General features: G+C 47.0%; 1 protein-coding gene and 1 long non-coding RNA gene across 2 annotated transcripts in view; one reads left to right on the forward strand and one right to left on the reverse strand.

The window, feature by feature from the left end:
* ARIH1 (ariadne RBR E3 ubiquitin protein ligase 1) overlaps positions 1-6,133 on the reverse strand; it is a 110,427-nt gene extending 104,294 nt beyond the window's left edge. Inside the window, exon 1 of the mRNA XM_089671403.1 lies at positions 4,848-6,133. Within this exon, the coding sequence (XP_089527529.1) occupies positions 4,848-5,138 (291 nt within the window). The 5' untranslated portion in view covers positions 5,139-6,133. The remainder of the gene's footprint in view (positions 1-4,847) is intronic.
* Positions 6,134-6,283: 150 nt separating this feature from the next.
* LOC149467619 (uncharacterized) lies at positions 6,284-9,476 on the forward strand. Its single transcript, XR_016311903.1, has 2 exons — positions 6,284-6,578; positions 7,570-9,476. It is a non-coding gene; the product is annotated as an uncharacterized LOC149467619 (long non-coding RNA).
* The last annotated feature ends 11,561 nt before the right edge of the window (positions 9,477-21,037 follow it).

Below are 21,037 nucleotides of genomic sequence, written 5' to 3' on the forward strand. Positions count from 1 at the left end.
TAGTGCCATCAATTTACGCAGCGCTTTACACACACATTGTACATTCACATCAGTCCCTAACCCCCAAGGGGCGTACAGTCTAAGGTCCCTAACTTACATTCATACATACACATACAGGAATGGTGAATTCCTATCGCCAGGTGCCCAGGACATGTAGTTCCGGGCACATTGCAGGTAGTTTTTTTTAACCTTCAGTGGGCAAGCAGCAGGGCTCACCTGTCAAGTAGAAGCATTCGGGCGGCAGAGCTGCTGCAAGAATGCTTCCACACAGTGCCAGCCTCTCCGCCCACTGTCTCCTGGCTCCGCTTGCCCATCTGCAGACCCGGGACTGGATCATCGCCAGCAGCTAGAGGGGAGGGAGGACAGCGGACATGTCCGCTTCCCTCCCCTTCTTGTCCTGACCTGGAAGTGACGTTATGTCACTTTCGGGTCCCCGTTGAGAGATTCCCAGCAATTGAGGCCGGGAAAGAATGTAATGAAGTGTGATGTGCACTGCACTGCATAACATTCAGGTGAGCACACGGTCTTTTAGACCTTGGATGTCTCAATAAAGAGAACCTGTCACAAAAAAATCATCACATAGGGTCCCCTATGTGATGAAAAAAATTTTTTTTTTTAATTTTGTTGTAAAAAATTAAAGTCACACCCAAGCACATAACATCCCTCACCCCCCACAAAAATTGAGCCCCCCACATATACGCACGCACAAACATAAAAGCACACACTGGGGCGCCTACGCATATAAACTTGAGCCATCAATTTACACAGCGCTTTACAGACACATTGTACATTCACATCAGTCCCTAACCCCAAGGGGCGTACAGTCCAAGGTCGATTGCGATACACGTTACATATCACCAGACCTCCTCCGTAACACTATATTGACCTAGAAGGGGCTTTAAAAGCATTACCTATAGAAAATATAGGATACTGAAGTTTGTCACCATTTCACGAGTGCACACAAATTTAAGGTTTGACATGTTGGATATCTATTTACTCGATGGAACCTCATCATCTTTTATATTTTACAAAAAAATAGGGTAACTTATTGCTTTTATTTGTGCCCTAAAATTAACTGACTTGTATTTTTTACTGAAATTTTGCAGTAATATCATGCAACACAAAAAAATTGGAACTACCATTATTTTATTCTCTAGGATCTCTGATGTCAGAAAATATATCATGTTTGGAGGTTTTGCGTAATCTTCAGGCTAAAATGATTTTTTTAAATCTTGTGCAAAAAAACACAAAAACGACTGGCAGCGAAAGGGTTAAAGGATAAGCCAGACACTCCCCTTTCCTAACAAGCACCCAATCAGTGCTCATTACACTGCAAGTGGAACTCTAGGTTCGCAGGAGTCCTGCATGGCACCAGTAATCTCCTGATCGCTGGTGCAATACTTACGGCGCTCCAACAAAATAGAAAAAAAAAAATAGTAAATGCACATTTTTTTTTAACCTGCATTTATTGATTTTTTTTTTTTTTTTTAAGTGAACTTATCCATTAATGTAATTTCAAGAGTCAGTCTCAATCTTTTAAAATCTGCAGCTTTTATTAAAATACCTGGTAATACTGCCACAAAGGTCCTTGTTCAGGCACTTCCTTTTATGTGGCGATAACATTTTCTCCCTGTCTCCTAAATGCTCCCCTTACATTGGCACCCCATCCCTTAGGCTTCTGGTAGAGACAAAAAAACAGCCATGCCAAAATGCAGAACGCAGACACGTTTCGCTATCACCATCAGAAAAACTCTGAGAAAAGACCAGTAACTGCCGGATTGCATGCATGTATGAAGTTAATGCAAAAGAGCTGAAGAAGATCAGCAGCACTGAGAAACAAAGGAAAAAAAGTGAAAACTGTAGTTTATAAAAGAAAAAAACATGTCAGTTTATTCTTTGGAAAATAAAATGTCATCTACCATGTCTCTACTACTAAATAAAGCTTTTATCTGATTAAAAGTAAAACTTCCTAACTTTTGCGGTTTACAAGTTACCTTAATGACGGTTCTCCTAGGTCTGGATGTAGTTACCTACTGTTTTCAAGTGAAAACTTGGGGTGCCTGCAAGTACATGATGTGTTATTTTTCAAATACATATTGATGTCCCTGTGGAATCCTTAAGGATTCAAGGCCCAGACTGTACATGAATACTCGCGTCACAAATCCCAGAAGGCTGCAGCTATGAAGCCGCAAGGATTCACAACAGGATTCCCAGTTATCATGGCAGTGCCAGGGACCCCAAGATCGGCAAAGAACTGGCCTTGGTGAGGACAGTAGAAGAACCGACTTAGGCTGGTTCCTGATGAACTAGCCAAAATTTGGACAGTGGATGGCCCAGTTGGTACCAATACGCCCAACATCCTTAAACTGCCAAATCGAACCATGCAGGCACTGTTCAGGTACTTGGATGACAGCCAGACGCTGACAAGCTGTCAAAATATAATATCTGCAACTAGAGATTCCTCTATCTGTACTGTTTAGCATGGATGGAAGAACCTGTTAGATTTTGTTTGTTAAAGTGTTACTAAACCCAGGATGCTGCATTCTCCCACAGTACACAGAACATGGAAGTGCAATTATTTTAGTAAATATAAACTGCTAAATACCTTTTCTCATCAGCAGTTAGAGCAGTCTTGTGTCTTCTATCAGTGTCCAGCAGAGCACTGGTTAAAGCTTGGAGGAGTTTTCTTTGCGCTCTAGGAGGATGCAAAACCCCTGACCTCTGTCTGGACAGTGCCGATTGGCCCTGTGCTGATCACAATCACTCTCCCAAGAAAAAAAAACCTCCCAAGAAAAAAAAAACCTCTCTAGCAATACACACTAAACCGAGCATGTGCAGAATGGCTATGGGTTCAGTTTGTCTTATCAGGAGATAAGACGTGGACATCTGAACAAGAGAAGGGGCAGAGAAGACAGGAGCAAATGGCCTTTTTACACAAAGCAGATGATTAACCCCTTAGGTTCCACAGTGAGTATAACAAGCATGCTTTACTGCATATACAGACTGATTTTACGATTGTGGGTTTAGTAACACTTTAAGACAGCAGGCTGAATGAAAAAAATTGATGGGTATATGGCAAACTTTATTCAGAATTTGAAGTTCCTTGTACAGCCAGGGATCCAAAGCAGGTTCCACAGATATGAATGTGAAGACTAACACCATAAGGTGCCTTCCCTTGAAGGTGGTTGATAACATGTCAGGGCTGCTTTTATTTTAACTGTTTCTTTTTTTTTCAATTTACAGAATACAAAGTGAGCAAACAGAAGAAACAGCATCAATTCTTCTAGGTACAATTGCACACAGTTGTTGAAGGAACTTGGCAAGATGTTCCAAACAACTTGTAGAAATAACCACAGGTCTTCTGTGGATGTAGGCTGCATCAAATTCTTCTCACTCTTCATGTAATCCCAGATAGACTATGTTGAGTTCAGGGTTCTGTGGGGGCCAGACCATTACTTCCAGGACTCCTTGTTCTTCTTTCCACCAAAGATAGTTCTTAATGACACTGGCTGTATGTTTGGTGTCGTTGTCTTGCTGTAGAATAATTTGGGGCCAATCACACACCTCCCTGATGGTATGGAATGATGGATGCATATCTGCCTGTATTTCTCAGCATTGAGGACACCACTGATTGTGCAATATGGAGGACCATAGCCGCAGTAGTTGGCCTTAAAAAAAACCTGTGTGAAAATATACCTAGAAAAAAACTTTTGATGGTTTAAAGTCAAAAGGGTAGTCACAACAAATATTGATTTGATTAGATGTTTCTTCTGTTCGCTCACTTTTCATTTTGTAAATTGATAAAAGTAAACAAAAATATATTTTTGAGCGCATTCTAACTTTACAGCATGTCCTCACACGGGCCTAAAACTTTTGCACAGTATTGTAAATATCTAGTTTCCTATCACTTTGGTCAGGCCACAAAGGCAGACGAAACGAATAACCAGGCAATACCTCTAACTCCAAAATAGGCAAGCAAAACCCTGGAGCCAGGAACCCAAAAGATGGATTATGACGGGAAGACACAAATATCTATTTTTATATTACACACAGGTGTAAGTAATCACTGCCCTCTACTGGACAGAGAGCTGTTTATACCTCTTGGTAAAATGACCACACATTACTAATGTTAACCAAACACGCCTGTCATGAGTCAGAAACTAAATCTGCTTATTCATACCACATAAAAGTTCCAGTACAATGCATGGTAAAAAAAAAAAAATGTTAGCTGGAAACTAAACTTTTGGAATCCTTTTCCTTGCCTAAACTGAATACCATGACTTTGTACTACACATCTGGGGCGTTTATATGTAAAATTGTTTAGGGTTCATTCAGACTCACGATTAAGCCTGTCCTCTGTGCAGAACCACCGGCAGATGTGTGTGCATCTACATCAGAGCTGCCTATAGGCAGCCCATAGTAGTGGACACACAAGCAGTGCCAGCAAGGACACAATTGCATGTCAAAGTTGGGTGCCCTTAAAAGTGTATACACAGGGCTGCACAAAATACAGGTTGGGCGTATTTCCCTACATGTACTCTTTACAGCCACCCCAGAGACATGAGCGGCTGTACACAGGTATACATGGATACTTGATAAACCTATGCATGCGTACAGACAAAAACCCTAATGCATTCGGGTCGCAGAAGTCTGTATGCATGTGCAGGCTTGTTGAAGTACCAATGTATACCAGAATAAAGCCATTCAAGTCTATGAAGCCGCTGTACGCTTCACCTGCGGCTCTCGGGCATACGCTGTGCCATGTATATGTACCCTAAAGAAAAATCCCAACATTTCCTGAACATTTCTCTTCATAAACAAAACACAGGTTTGCCATGAAAAGATACCTGGATGACTTCATTCACTTCACGGATGCATTCCACCATGTGCTGTAGGATCTGCTCAGCCGTAAGGACCTCATATCGATAGTCCTCATCTTCCTCTCCACCAGGACCGGGCCCTAGCACACCTACTCCTCCTTCTCCGCATATCCCAGCTCTTTCCGACCCACCAAGTCCAGCTTCCACCAATTCTACTTCTCCAAGCTCCAGTTCATCTTCGTGCTCGTCCGCCGCGCTGTCTTCGCTGCACTCCTCGTCTTCGTCATATTCGTAGTTGTACCCTTCGTCTGAGTCCATGATCCCAACCGGAGATCAAGGTGGAAAACGCGAAGCGATACTGCAAACGAAATTAGAAGCCCCGCCGCTGTGCGTTGGGCAGTCCCGTGTCACCGAGGCAAGGACACAGGCGGCATAAAGGACAACAACGGAGGCGGCCTTGGCTCCACACACAGCTCACACCACCGCAAGCCTAGTCTCTTCAGAAATCTACCGAGACAATTAACCCCGGGCGATCCTGATGGGACTAGCGATGTCAATGAGAGGAGGACGCCTCAAAGCTCCTACGTCTGCAGGCAGCACACACTTTATGACCGGACACCGGGCCGATATGTCGCTGGGCGCTTTCTAAAAGGATTCTACACCCGGTGAATGTTGCGATGAAAAAAAGAAAAAAAAAACTTTAGACTTCTCGTCGCGGTGGGACGGTTACAAATCAATAGGCGTCACGTCCCCACCGTGTAAACGATCGCCGTAAAAGTCCTAACAAACGAAAAAATACCTGACTAGCTACGTAACATGGCATCTGTCCATAGGACTGGCCGGGGCAGGGCGAGGTGATGACCCAGCTAAGAGGGTGGACCCTGGATCAGTAGTGTGTGCCCATACACAAACAATGGAATAGAAGGCTGCAGATGGGGCTGGCTGGGGTCAGGACTGGCGTAGTGTGTCTCTTCTAGAACCCGGATGAATGAGCCTCTGCTCCCCCCACACCAGGCTCTGCCTGTCTAACAGCACAGGAGGCTGCTACGTTCTACACGGGGCTCCCTCTCTGCTCCTGTGTCCGGTGAACAGACCCGGCTCCCTGGACTCTCCTCAGCACACGGGGGGCTATCTCCGGTGTGTCCGAACCAGGCAGGCCTCAGGCCCCTGAATCACCGCCCCTTCTGAGAGCGCGCTCCCGCTCCGGTCACTGCGCGCCCCCCAGGAGTTGAAGGCTCCGCCGCTGTTCTTCCTCCTGTACACGCTCCAGCCGCGCCGTTCCCCGCGCTCTCGGGTTTCCCCCCTCCCCAGTGGACTGACAACCCCCCCTCCCCCGGTACCGGTCTCGGGGAGACACCGCGCAGCTCCAGTCGCTGAGCCAACAAAGGGGCGGTAGCGTCACGCACGGGCACGTTAGCGCATCACCACCTGAGCGACGACGGCACGGAGCTTCCGGCGCGGCTGGCCCGCCATGTTGGAGGAGGAAGTCGGTAGAGGAGATCGAGCGAGAGTGGGAGGAGTCTGTGAGGTGCCATTTTGGAGGTGGCAGGGTAGGCAGGGAGGACTGGGGGCTACCGGCGATGTAGAAGGAATGCCATTATGGAAGCAGTACATAGTACAATGAGCAACTTATCAGGTCTGGATCCGTACAAAGTCATTTTAAAGGCGCTTACATAGAACAACGAGCAGCTTATCAGGTCTGGATTAGTACCAGTGACCGGACACAGGTAGCAGGGGCCATGTTATAGGTGGCAGAAAGTAAGTTGCTCATGGAAAGTCCAGAACGGGTAATATTGGAAGGCAGTGCAGCCTGTGTTGTGTTGCTATTAGGGTTTGTTTAGACATGCTTACAAATTGTACATACCATGGACACCCACTATCGCTTAAAGTGATATTACCCACTTACCCTCCTGAGGATTTACCCCTCTTCCTGACCAGACCATTTTTTGTGGGTACTTATCTGTTAATTCCCTGGATTTATTTATTTATATATATATATATTTTTATATGTTTCATTTAAATATATAATATATAATATATATATATATATATATATATATATATATATATATATATATATATATAAATAAATCCGGTGAATTAACATACAAGTACCCACAAAAAATGTTACTTTAACTGACAATTATGTGGTCATGCAACGCTGTACATAAGTGAAATGTATGTCCCTTTTTTCCCCACAAGAGCTTTCTTTCGGTGGTATTTGATCATCTCTGCATTTATTTTTTGCGCTATAAACAAAAAAAGACCGACAATTTTGAAAAAATATGTTTTTGACTTTTTGCTATAAAACATATCTAATAAAATAAAAAAAAAATCTAATTTCTTCATAAATTTAGGCCAAAATGTATTCTACATGTCTTTGCTAAAAAAAAAAATCCCAATACGTGTAAATTGATTGGTTTACACGAAGTTATAGAGTCTAAAATTGGCGGTATATATGCTGGAATTTTAATTTTTATTCTTTTATACTAGTAATGGCAGCGATCAGCGACTTATAGCGGGACTGTGGCGGGCATTCTGGCACTGGTGGGGAACTGACTAACTGCCACTGACATCCCCAGTGACGTTAATACAGTGATCAGTGCTAATAAAAAGCACTAACACGGTATTAATGACACTGGGCAGGAAGGGGTTAATATCTGGGGCAATCAAAGTGTTAGCTGTGTGCTGTTTTACATAATGTGCTGCTATTTGTTTCAGCCATTGATGGCTCTTGTCTTCATTGTAGTGCCATACACCTACAAACTGACCTCTTAGAGATGTCCATCAGAGAACTGCAGAGGGAAACCGTTGCCTTCTCAGTCCAGTTGAAAGAGTCTATCATCCTGGGTCCTTTGTGGCTGCAGCAACACTCCTCAATTTTAAACTGACCTACTCTTAAGGCTGTCTTACAGTTCTCCATGTCTGATGCCTTTCTTCTCCTACAGCTACCAAAGTAGTATTATTGGTCCAAACCATGATTCCTCGACTGGTTCCTGATATTTTTCTAAAGGCAATGCTGACACCTTGCCGCAACACCACCCTTTGGACCATGTCATTGACCTTGTCACGGGATCTTCTCCTTTGTGTGGTAGAACCTATCCCCTCTCAATTCCCGAGACGCAATCTCAGAAAATATAAAGAAAGGCTTTCTATAAATACATCTCACCAGCCAGACATTTTCTTTTCTTGTAGTGAAGAAGGATGGAGGAAATATAGCATATTGCTTATGAGGGTATGCACGCTATCACCATCAAACATCAGTATCCACTGTCCCTCAGCACCAAGTTGTTTGATCGCTTAAGTGGAGCTCAGATCTTCACCAAACATCATCTGAGGGGCCTACAATTTGATGCAAACAAAAGAGGGTGACAAACAGAAGGCTACCTTTAACACTTAAGATGGGCATTATGAATACTTTGTGATGCCCTTTGGTTAATGCAATGTACCTGCAGTCTTCCAACATTTCATGAATGCAGTCTTTTAGGATCTCCTGTATGTGTGTGCTGTAGTATATCTCAATTATATTCTTAGCTACTTAATCTCCACAAACACCACCAAAACATGTGAAAAGGCTTGCAAGGTGAGAAGTGTCTCTTCAAACAGCAAGAATTACTGTTTCTTGTTTCCAATCAAGCCCTCTGGATGGATCCTGACAAGGTTTCAGCAGTAAGAAACTGGCAATCTGCTAGTCTGAAAGCCATCCAATGAATATTAGGCTTCAAAAATTATCCTTGCCAATATATCATGTGCTGCTTCTCTTTGGTGGCACTCCTCACTGCCCTGACTTGCAAAGAGAGCTGATTCCAAGAACTGGCCTCCCCAAACCAAGGAAGTTCTTGACACTCTGAATCAAGCTTTTTTTAAGCAGATCAGCTTTACAGGCTGAAAATGATAAGCCCTTACACCTGGAAGCTGATGCATCCACTGTGGGAGACAGGGCTTTGTATTTCCAAGAATATTCCTTGTGTTTCATGTGTTTCTTAACCTCCCTGGCGGTATGATTATTTCAGATTTTTGATGCTGAAAGCGGTACTATTATTTTGCATGGAAATATGTATTTTTTTTATTGTAGGCCTGTCATTTTTAGGAATAACTTACTGAAATCTGTCCGAACAAGAGTCTAGTAAACATCCCGGGTCGGACAAAACTTGAAAGACGAAATCATAAATGATAATAAATAATCATAAAAAATAATAATATAATAATCATACATTTAATTCAATAATATAATCAAACCAAAAACACTGAAATTTGAAATATAGCGCCAAGTTCGCACATCACTGAGCAAGGTCGCAAAATCGTTTTCAGTGTCTGATGACAAATTTCCCGACAAATCATTATCACTCAATTCTGCAAGTGGTTCTGATTTACTATCGCTGTTCTCTAGCTGGTCTAAAACCACTTTTGACATAAAGGGACGCTTTTTGGACGCCATGGACTTTTCTAAGTTTCCAGGCAGAAAGAACAGTCAAAATGTCCATAACATATGCTGTGCAAATTTTGAAAAATCAATAAATATATCAATAGATAAATCAATAAACTATGTGACGTTTGTGCATTTCATCAATAATCAATGTTTAAGTCAAAATAATTCATAAAGTGTCTATAGCAAATACTGTGCAAAGTCCACTCAATAAAGTGCTTACAAATAAAGTGCATTTACTAGTCTCTGTGGCTCTACAATAAACACTCTTTGTGTGTCACTTTGTGCTCCACACATACAGTATATGATAATAAAGTGTTCTCAGTGCTCTTCCCAGAGTTTCAACACACTCACCAGAAAAAAATGACCTTTTTATTTGGAATAAAGGTCTGACAGCACTTTGGTTTATGTATCACATGCCAGTAGGGGAGCCTTCCACCTTACCACTGCTATCCACGGCTCTTTCTTTTCACAGTAATGCTGACATGGCAGCACAGAAGCACATAAATCACACGGGGTCCCATAGCGTAAAACTGGCAAACGTTATTAAAAATCAACATTAAAATACCACTCACGTGTGTGGGTGACACTTTATCTGGCCCCTAAAATTGCTTGTGTACTATAAGAACTCTACTGCTCTACTCAGTTCATCCCTAGAGCTGGCGTGCGTCCACTGCCCAGAAACCTTTACACTGGATATAATGTGCAGTAACCATGCCCCTACATGTTTCGACCAATGGCAGACATCCTCAGCAAGCGTTATTGCACAGGTCTCCTTCACTGTCTAAATCTCTGAAGTTTAACCTGTTGATTGCCTGCTACCAATATACACTTTGCCGGCAACCCTGCTCTCATTTGCATGCCTATATCTTTCCACCTCTTTTGATATATTCAGACAATAATTCTGCACCAATACATATATTAGTAAACATTAAAACTTTATACAGACATTAATGAAATTGCATTGTCCTCTCTCCTACTAGTCCATTAATCAGACTCCAGGAGTATATAATGAGTCTGGGAATTTAGAGGAATGCTGAAATAATGCATTACAGGTTAACCTGTTTGTGCCAAGTACACAAAAATGCGGCCTCTTGGTGGGTGGGCCTTGATGCAGAGAAGCCTCATATTTGTGCTCCCAAATGTAAACAAACCTGTGCAGAGAGCGTACGCCCTGTGTGCTCCTGGCATAGTTACCTGCACCTAAAGGAAAGCTTCCGATTGCTACTTGCGATTGGGAGCTTTATGATTATGTGACAGCCAATCACAGCAGTCATATGATCATAAACCCCACCTTGCCTCCTGGCATCAGAAACCTCTTCAAGGGCCAGGAGGCACAGTGTTAAAAAATCTAAACCCATTATATTTCAGTTGACTAATATGTAACAGATTTTAGTCGACTAAAATACGTATAATAGAGATTTTAGTCACTTAAAATGTAGGAAATTTTAGTCGACTGAAATATGGCTAAAACCAAAACAATTCAGATGACTAAAATACAACTAAAAATAAAATGGCATTTTAGTCAAAAGACTATGACTAAAACTAAATAGAAAACGAACACTGCTAAAAATAAAAAATTAGAGATAAAACAGTTAAGTATTTGTTTAATCCTGCTGGGTTCAGTGTGTCTAACTGAAAAATTCACCGAGTTTCATTCTGAGAGATTAATCTAAATCAATTTCAAATAAAGAAAGAAAAAATAGAATTTACTTCTAGGAGCACATCACAAAAATATCATATTAAAAAATTAATTTCTTGTGACAGTAGATATGTCACATACATACTGCAGTGTCCATGTGAGCTCCAGTATGTAGGGAGGACAATCAGAAAACTATCAGTCAGGATCAATATACATATTAACAGCATTATAAAGGGTTATAAAAAACACAGTGTGTTTTACCATTTTAGACTTGTACATAATAAAGATCCATGAGGTCTAAATATTTATGCTATAGATAAATAGGAAAAATACTGGCATGGTAATAACCTAAAAAAAAGTATTTCTCAGAATGAAACTCGCTGGATTTTGGTGTTAGACACAGTGAACATGGCAGGATTAAACTCTTGAAGCTGGCCACATGCATATATGAAGCCCCTCAGTGGGTGGGCCTTGATGCTAACAGGTCGCATACATGCGGCCACTGTTAAAACTACTTACCGTGTTTAGAGCACAGTCCCTGCAGGCTCCCAGTACAGTAGCCGGCGGTAATTGGTAAGTTCCTGATGCATACTTGCGATCAGGAGCTTTCCAATCGAGTGACCAATGTGACAGCAAATCACAGCGATCACATTAACCAAAGGCCCGCCTCCACTTTACGGCTTTTAGAGCCCTTAAAGGGCCAGGAGGTGGTCAGCGCTACAGGGTTATATGTAGATATTGATCTTAACTGTTATATCTCTCATTTTAAAATTTTTAGGTGACATGCATTTGATTGATTTTAGTGATGTGTAATTTTTATGGATCTAGCTTTTACATAACGTCCAATTTTATATTCTAAAAAGTTTAATTTTTTTATTTTCGTGCTTAGCGAGATTAGGATTATATTATATATGCTAACTAAACTGCAAAGAATATGATGTTTACAAGGAAATATGATTTTGTATACCTTTGTCTCCTTATTAGGTGGAAGGACAATGTAATTTTATTAATGTCTGTATAAAGTTTTAATTTAAATTAATGTTTGTACTGATGCAGAATTATTGTCTAAATATATCAAAAGAGGTAGAAGGATATAAGCATGCAAACGAGAACATGGTTGCCAGCAAAGGGTATATTGGTAGTAGCTAATTAAAGGGTTCATCTTCTGAGCTTTAGACAGTGTAGGAGAGCCATGCAGTAACTCCTCCTGAGGATGTCTGGCACTGGACGAAACATGCAGGGGCGTGGTTATTGCACGTTACATCCATTGTGGAGATTTCTGGGTGGTGGAACACACGCCAGCTCTAGGGATGATTTCAGTGGTGTTCTGATAGTACACAATTTGTTTTTTACAATTTTTTTCTTTTTCTACATTTTGCTTTTACATACTGTGGCCAGAGCAGTGTAGTACGACCATAGTGACACTGTACTACTATCAGGGAACGAGAAGATCGCCGCGGCGCACGAATCTGCACATGCATAGGATCCCGACAAGACCTACAGGTAGGCTGGCACTAGGACCCAGACGAGCCTGTCACCAATGACGGCGCCGGGCAGGCACTAGGACCCAGGCGTGCCTGTCGGCGCCGGGCGGGCTATTTAAACTGGCTCTTGCAATGCTCACATTGCCGTATGGTCTTGTTCCTGTTTATCCTGTTCCTGTGAGAGTATCTTGTTGTTGCCGAATCCTGCCTGATCCTGATTACTGCTGACCATCTCCTGCCCTGACTCCTGGCTCATTTTACCATTCTTCTGCCTGTCCCCGATTATCTGATCTCCTGTTGCTGAACCTGGCTTGTGACCCGACGATTCTCTGCCTGCTGCTCTGTTCCATTCTGCCTCCATTGATACCGACCCGATCTGTCTGACTCTGCTACTGTTCACAGTGTGTTCCGTCCATCCATCCTGCACGGATCCATCTATTACTGTCAAGGCCTGCTCAGCCTCCTCACATCAGGCTCTTATCCAGCTACGTGCCACTGGCATTTTCCTCTACTACAGCTGGGTGTACCCAGGGGCTGCGACCTGGTCTCAGCCTGCTCCAAGTCCATCCCCACCATCAGGAGCTCTGGTGAACAAGCAGACTGGGGGTTAGACTTGGCGCCCTGGTGAATCCCGGTCTGTGGATCCATAGAGCAACCGTCAGTAGGTACGTGACAACTACTCTGGGGATGTGATCAGGATTATTTTTTTTACACTATGATTGTTTATAACAATGATGGTCACTTGTATAAGCAATCAATTTTATGCATGGCAATCATTTGTTTCCAGTGTGTACTATTGTGATAGCTGTGATTGGCCACAGCTATCACATGGTACAGATGTGCTGTGATTGGCCCTGTCTGATCACCATGACCAACCACAAAGATCACCACAATAATACACAATGGGGTTTATTTACTAAAGCTGGAGAGTTCAAAATCAGGCTCACTTCTACATAGAAGCCAATCAGCTTGCAGGTTTTATTGCCAAAGCTTAACTGAACAAGCTGACGTTGGAAGCTGATTGGCTTCTATGCAGAAGTGAGCCTGATTTTGCACTCTCCAGCCTTAGTAAATAAACCCCAATGAATGGCTATAAATGAAAGGCATTAATTGTGTACAACTGTCATGTGATCACTGTGATTGGTCATAGTAATCACATGGCTACCGGTCCCGGCTTGGTACAATGATCTTTGATCCGCTGTGTCTGATGGACACAGCGGATGACAGATCGCACTGTAACCCAGCCACTAGGGCGTGTGCGACTGGGAGGACATCATATGACATCTTTTTGAGATTAGAAAGCCCACGCTTAGCCATCCTTTTGTGTTCAGCTACATTTCTTTGGTTAAATAAACAAATACATTTATGGGCATACTTATAATAACACCCAAAAACATTCTGCTACTTTTCCTGAGTGTGTGTGTGGCACACCACATATGTGAGTTTTTACATTTTGCACTGATTATGTAGTGCACATTGTATCAAAAACTGAGCATTCAGGCCTCATGCACAGAGGATGTTTTGAAAAAGCTTTTCCTTCTGGCAGCAGCGTTTTGGCAGAAAAGAACACATGATACTAAAAGTAAAAGTGTCTAACAATTTTATGATTTACAATTATTAAGCATTTAGGCGCGTTTACAGGTGTCAAGTGCTTGGGCAGTAATTCATTTAATTGGCCATAATAATAATACTTTATTCTGGCCATTTAAATTAACGCTCAAGCGCTAAACGAGCCTAGCATTAACATGTATTTAGACAAGTGTTTTTGTCTGCCAAAACGTTGCTACTCCTGGGCGCACTGGCAGTGGATTTGTTTTTTCCTGCCTCTAAACTCTCCTGCCACTAAACGTTGCAAAAAGTCTGTGTGTGAATGGACACATCGGCTAACATGGAGGGATTTTCTGGATACAAAACAGCCGTGATGATTGCTCACTAAAATTTTAGAAAGGATACAGTTTGTCAGGGCTCCCGGGTATGACCAGAGGTGTGTGACTGACGCAGGGAAATGCAGACTTCAGATAAGTTATAAACAATTTATTAACACTAACAATACAAACATAAACGCAGTGCAATACTAAAACATAACACAGTGCAAACGAACCAAACCAAACCACCCACAGATAACAGTACATACAGTGCAAGCGTCGTCAGGCAGGCCGGGTCAATATCAATCGGGCAGGTAGGTACAGGGGGAGCAAGCGGAGAATAGTCAGGTCACGAGCAGGGTACAGCAAGTAACAGGCAGGTAGGTACAGGGGGTCAGGCAGAGAATGGTCGGGGTCACAAGCCAGGGATCAGAACAGGAGAAGTCAGCAGAGGTCAGAATCAAGCCGGGTCAGCAACAAGACAGGAACAGGAGCAGGATGCAGGAACAAGATACAGGGCCCAGGAAAAACACAACACCAAGGCAGAGTCTGCAGGTCTGAATGTCCCTTAAATACACCAGTATAATTAGTTCCAGGTGTTTGACTGGCTGCAAGGTTGAGTCTCTGATTGCTGGGAGCACCCGCTGGCCAGCCCTGGTACTGCAGCTCATAAGGCAGATGAGTCCCACTATTGCTGGCCAGTCCATTCCTGACAGTACCCCCCCTCAAGGAGCGGCCTCAGGACGCTCCAAACAGTCCTAGCTGGGCAAAAAGTTCCACCGCCCGGGTCTGGTAACTGGCGGGATATCAAAGACTGGCACACCGGGCTGGACTCCGGGCAGAGGCACATCGGGCTGGACTCCGGGCAGAGGCACATCGGGCTGGACTCTGGGCAGAGGCACATCGGGCTGGACTCCGGGCAGAGGCACATCGGGCTGGACTCCGGGCAGAGGCACATCGGGCTGGACTCCGGGCAGAGGCACATCGGGCTGGACTCCGGGCAGAGGCACATCGGGCTGGACTCCGGGCAGAGGCACATCGGGCTGGACTCCGGGCAGAGGCACATCGGATTACCAGGTGAAGCAGCAGGCACCGGGCCCCCAGGCGGGGCAACAGGCATCGGGCCCCCAGGCGGGGCGACAGGCACTGGGCCCCCCGGCGGGTCGACAGGCATCGGGCCCCCAAGTGGAGCGGCGGGTGCCGGGCCCCCAGGAGGGGCGACAGGCATCGGGCCCCCAAGCGGAGCGGCGGGCGCCGGGCCCCCAGGAGGGGCGACAGGCATCGGGCCCCCAAGCGGAGCGGCGGGCGCCGGGCCCCCAGGAGGGGCGACAGGCATCGGGCCCCCAGGAGGGGCGACAGGCATCGGGCCCCCAGGAGGGGCGACAGGCATCGGGCCCCCAGGAGGGGCGACAGGCATCGGGCCCCCAGGTGGGGCGACAGGCATCGGGCCCCCAGGTGGGGCGACAGGCATCGGGCCCCCAGGAGGGGCGACAGGCATCGGGCCCCCAGGAGGGGCGACAGGCATCGGGCCCCCAGGCGGGGGCGACAGGTCTCGGGCCCCCAGGCGGAGCGGCGGGCGCCGGACCCCCAGGCGGAGCGACAGGTCTCGGGCCCCCAGGCGGAGCGGCGGGCGCCGGACCCCCAGGCGGAGCGACAGGTCTCGGCCCCCAGGCGGAGCGGCGGGCGCCGGACCCCCAGGCGGAGCGACAGGTCTCGGACCCCCAGGCGGAGCGACAGGTCTCGGGCCCCAGGCGGAGCAGCGGGCGCCGGACCCCCAGGCGGAGCGACAGGTCTCAGGCCCCAAGGCGGAGCGGCGGGCACCGGACCCCCAGGCAGAGCGACAGGTCTCGGGCCCCCACACGGAGCAGCGGGCGCCGGACCCCCAGGCGGAGCGACAGGTCTCAGGCCCCCAGGCGGAGCGACAGGTCTCAGGCCCCCAGGCGGAGCGACAGGTCTCAGGCCCCCAGGCGGAGCGACAGGTCTCAGGCCCCCAGGCGGAGCGACAGGTCTCAGGCCCCCAGGCGGAGCGACAGGTCTCAGGCCCCCAGGCGGAGCGACAGGTCTCAGGCCCCCAGGCGGAGCGACAGGTCTCAGGCCCCCAGGCGGAGCGACAGGTCTCAGGCCCCCAGGCGGAGCGACAGGTCTCAGGCTCCCAGGCGGAGCGACAGGTCTCAGGCCCCCAGGCGGAGCGACAGGTCTCAGGCCCCCAGGCGGAGCGGCAGGTCTCAGACCCCCAGGCGGAGCGGCGGGCGCCGGACCCCCAGGCGGAGCGGCGGGCGCCGGACCCCCAGGCGGAGCGACAGGTCTCGGGCCCCCAGGCGGAGCGGCGGGCACCGAGTCACCAGGCACGACAGTGGGCACCGAGTCGTCTGGCAAGACTGCGGGCACCGAGTTGTCTGGCAAGACTGCGGGCACCGAGTCAACTGGCGGAACAGCGGGCATCGAGTCAACTGGCGGAACTGCGGGCACCGAGTCGTCTGGCAAGACTGCGGGCACCGAGTCGTCTGGCAAGACTGCGGGCACCGAGTCGTCTGGCAAGACTGCGGGCACCGAGTCGTCTGGCAAGACTGCGGGCACCGAGTCGTCTGGCAAGACTGCGGGCACCGAGTCGTCTGGCAAGACTGCGGGCACCGAGTCGTCTGGCAAGACTGCGGGCACCGAGTCAACTGGCGGAACAGCGGGCATCGAGTCAACTGGCGGAACTGCGGGCACCGAGTCGTCTGGCAAGACTGCGGGCACCGAGTCGTCTGGCAAGACTGCGGGCACCGAGTCGTCTGGCAAGACTGCGGGCACCGAGTCGTCTGGCAAGACTGCGGGCACCGAGTCGTCTGGTAAGACTGCGGGCACCGAGTCGTCTGGTGGAACAGCGGGCATCGAGTCAACTGGCGGAACAGCGGGCACCGAGTCATCTGGCAAGACTGCGGGCACCGAGTCATCTGGCAAGACTGCGGGCACCGAGTCGTCTGGCAAGACTGCGGGCACCGAGTCGTCTGGCAAGACTGCGGGCACCGAGTCGTCTGGCAAGACTGCGGGCACCGAGTCGTCTGGCAAGACTGCGGGCACCGAGTCGTCTGGCGGAACAGCGGGCACCGAGTCGTCTGGCAAGACTGCGGGCACCGAGTCGTCTGGCATTGGATCGTCTGGCTCGACAGCGGGCATCGGGTCACCAGGTATGACAGCGGGCACTGGGTCACCAGGCATCAGGTCATTTGGCTCGCCAGCAGGCACCGCGTCATCTGGCAAGGCAGTGGGCACCGAGTCACCAGGTACGACAGCGGGCTCTGAGTCAATTGGCACGACAGCGGGCACCGGATCAGGTACTGGATCATCTGGATCAACAGCGGGCATCGAGTCAACTGGCCTAATAGGATCATCAGGCAGGATCAGTTCATTATGCTGGGTAGAAGCATCCGGCTGAGTAGAGGCTTCAGGCTGAGTAGAGGCTTCAGGCTGAGTAGAGGCATCAGGCTGAGTAGAGGCATCAGGCTGAGTAGAGGCATCAGGCTGAGTAGAGGCTTCAGGCTGAGTAGAGGCTTCAGGCTGAGTAGAGGCTTCAGGCTGAGTAGAGGCTTCAGGCTGAGTAGAGGCTTCAGGCTGAGTAGAGGCATCAGGCTGAGTAGAGGCATCAGGCTGAACCACGGAAGGCAGGTTCTCAGCCGGTAGGCTCACCGGTTTGGATACTGGCAGGATGGTACTGGTTGGAAAGAATTTTCGCTTTTTTCTGGTTTTAACTACTGGGGCACTGCAAGTAAACGCAGGTCTGCAAATGAATGGAGCAGCTGGAGACAGAGAAGAGCTGGAGGATGGAACAGGGGAAGGAACAGTCGCTACAGAGGGCTTCTTTACAGGGTTAAAGGCAGGATAGGTGCAGCGAGTGGGAACAGGGTACTGACATGCGGTAGATAGCCAAGTATACTGGGCTGTAACTGGAGGAGCTGTTGGGAATACAGGAGTAGAGCTTTGAGGAAATAGATTAGAAGCAGGACTGGGTCTTTGTAAGCTGACTGAGGCTGGGTGTAACAAATCTGTCCATGTCTGCAGTATGGGTTGAACAAAGCTGAGCTTACACAAAGCCTGTCTGACCAAAGACTGCACTGCGTTTATACAATCTCTTAGTACCTGTGGTGAACATGTGGAATAACGCTCCAGAAAGTAACCCACATCATCCTCTAATAACCATACCAGGGACTCTACCTGGTCTGCACTAAATGGTGGCAAAAATTCATCCCTGCATTCGGGGGTACCAGATGAAACCAACTCAGCACAAACCTCAATCAATGGCTGCACCTCAGAGAACTCTGTGCCCTGATCTACTAGAACATGAGCGAGCCGTATACATTCTAGCAGTTCATCCCGGGGATACTCCTTCAGAGTTTGATAAGCATACTCCCTGTCATCAAACACTAGCAGATATAAATACGCAACCTCATCCAGATCCATCCTTCCCATCAACAAACCAAGATGGCTTCCCTGTGCAGCCACTTCTGGTCAGGATTGGACTTGGTGTAATGTCAGGACTCCCGGGTATGACCAGAGGTGTGTGACTGACGCAGGGAAACGCAGACTTCAGATAAGTTATAAACAATTTATTAACACTAACAATACAAACAAACGCAGTGCAATACTAAAACATAACACAGTGCAAACGAACCAAACCAAACCACCCACAGATAACAGTACATACAGTGCAAGCGTCGTCAGGCAGGCCGGGTCAATATCAATCGGGCAGGTAGGTACAGGGGGAGCAAGCGGAGAATAGTCAGGTCACGAGCAGGGTACAGCAACTAACAGGCAGGTAGGTACAGGGGGTCAGGCAGAGAATGGTCAGGGTCACAAGCCAGGGATCAGAACAGGAGAAGTCAGCAGAGGTCAGAATCAAGCCGGGTCAGCAACAAGACAGGAGCAGGATGCAGGAACAAGATACAGGGCCCAGGAAAAACACAACACCAAGGCAGAGTCTGCAGGTCTGAATGTCCCTTAAATACACCAGTATAATTAGTTCCAGGTGTTTGACTGGCTGCAAGGTTGAGTCTCTGATTGCTGGGAGCACCCGCTGGCCAGCCCTGGTACTGCAGCTCATAAGGCAGATGAGTCCCACTATTGCTGGCCAGTCCATTCCTGACACAGTTCTTCCAGTTGCTTTGTAAATTACAAAAGCATTATATATAGCCAATTGAAAAAACAAATATATAGACACTTTTTTATACCAGCAGCTAACTCTGTGGGGCACTAAATACTGTTCATCATTTGGTTATTGAAGTCTACGCCTCCCATATAGAGATTATAGTCATGAACACAGAGAGACATTTTAACGATACCAGATGCCATGTGAATTTAACAGAATGAATACATCCCATTTGTCCTTCTTCACTGTGAGTAGCTCTTCATTGCGCAAGCAGGCTTTCTATCCCTTTCTAAGTCAGGGGTTAAAGAGCTGTTGGGGGAAGCCCCTGCAATTAGGTTGCATGGTGCCACATCAGCCAAACCCTAGATTAAACAAATGTCTAAACACACTTGCATAAAATTTGAGCTCTGAGGAAGAGGCAAGTTATCGAAACGCGTTAGCCTGTTGGAAGTCCAGGGTTCCCATTGTGGATGGCCACGTAGTGTGAATTGGACAGAGCTGTTCTTTATGATGTGCCTTTGACATTTATGTAATTTGTGAGTACGATACCTATTTTTATTACCTCAATAAATGTTTTTTACAGTAATGCACTAGGTCGGTGCACCCTCTGTTTTCTTTATATCCAGTGCATTTGAAGCACCCCGGACCGTTGAGGGCAGCAAGGAGTGAACATTCCAGCTTATACAGTTTGACCCCCTATCTGGCACGCATGCTAGGGAGATATTGCTTTATTTTAAGCCTGTCAGTAAAGTATATGTGGGACCCATCTATGCAGATGTTTTTTGGGGGCTTATACACATCTACACATTTTTCTGAGAGGTAGTTTATGAGGGGACGAATTTTGTAGAGCCAGTCATAGGGTCACCCTGAGAACGACAGAGGGAATTGTTGAAATGCATAAAATGCATTATTGTCTCATCTTTTCCTGGCCATTGCAACAGAGACCATGGGCATATGAATTGGGTCTGTGGACAAATATGACCACCATTCATCTTTTCTGTAATGCCCAGGTTAAGGGTTAGGCCCAAAAAAGTGTCACATTTGGAAACCGTGATGGATTTGCACTAGAATGGCCTGTCAAGGTTTAAATATTGGTTGGCGGCAATGTATTGTTGGGCATAACGATTGCTTTCATCCACATTCAAATTGTAGAGGTCTTCGGTGAAAAACAGCTAAACAAAAATCAAGGGGCATTGTTAATTTCTTTGTTTTCACCTAAACCCCAGGCTGGGCTGTGAATGAGGGGATAATGGGTGCTTCTGAATCTGGGGCAGCCAATTAGGGTATGCAAGCACCTCTGGAAGGCTACTATGGCTCTAAAGGCCTGTGCTTGAATTCTTGGTGGCTGTGGTTGCATACCGTTATGAGTGCTAGCCACCACACACCTCTGGAAGGCTACTATGGCTCTAAAGGCCTGTGCTCGAATTCTTGGTGGCTGTGGTTGCATACCATTATGAGTGCTAGCCACCACACCAGCTTGTATTGCACTTCTGGTGCTTGCCACTTCGACATGAGATACTACAGTACTGGTGCCTAAAACTCCTGGATGTACTAAGCCACTGGTGTTTGCTAGTCCACCAAAAGGTAGTGAAGCACTAGTAGTTGTACCCTCCCGCATATGAGCATAATTATGTGTTTCTAGCACTTCACCAACCTGGGGTCCTGGTATGCCTGA

Source organism: Staurois parvus, unplaced genomic scaffold, assembly GCF_062004578.1.
Source record: "Staurois parvus isolate SC_StPar_1 unplaced genomic scaffold, SC_StPar_1.0 ptg000105l, whole genome shotgun sequence".
Classification (NCBI taxonomy): Eukaryota; Metazoa; Chordata; class Amphibia; order Anura; family Ranidae; genus Staurois; species Staurois parvus.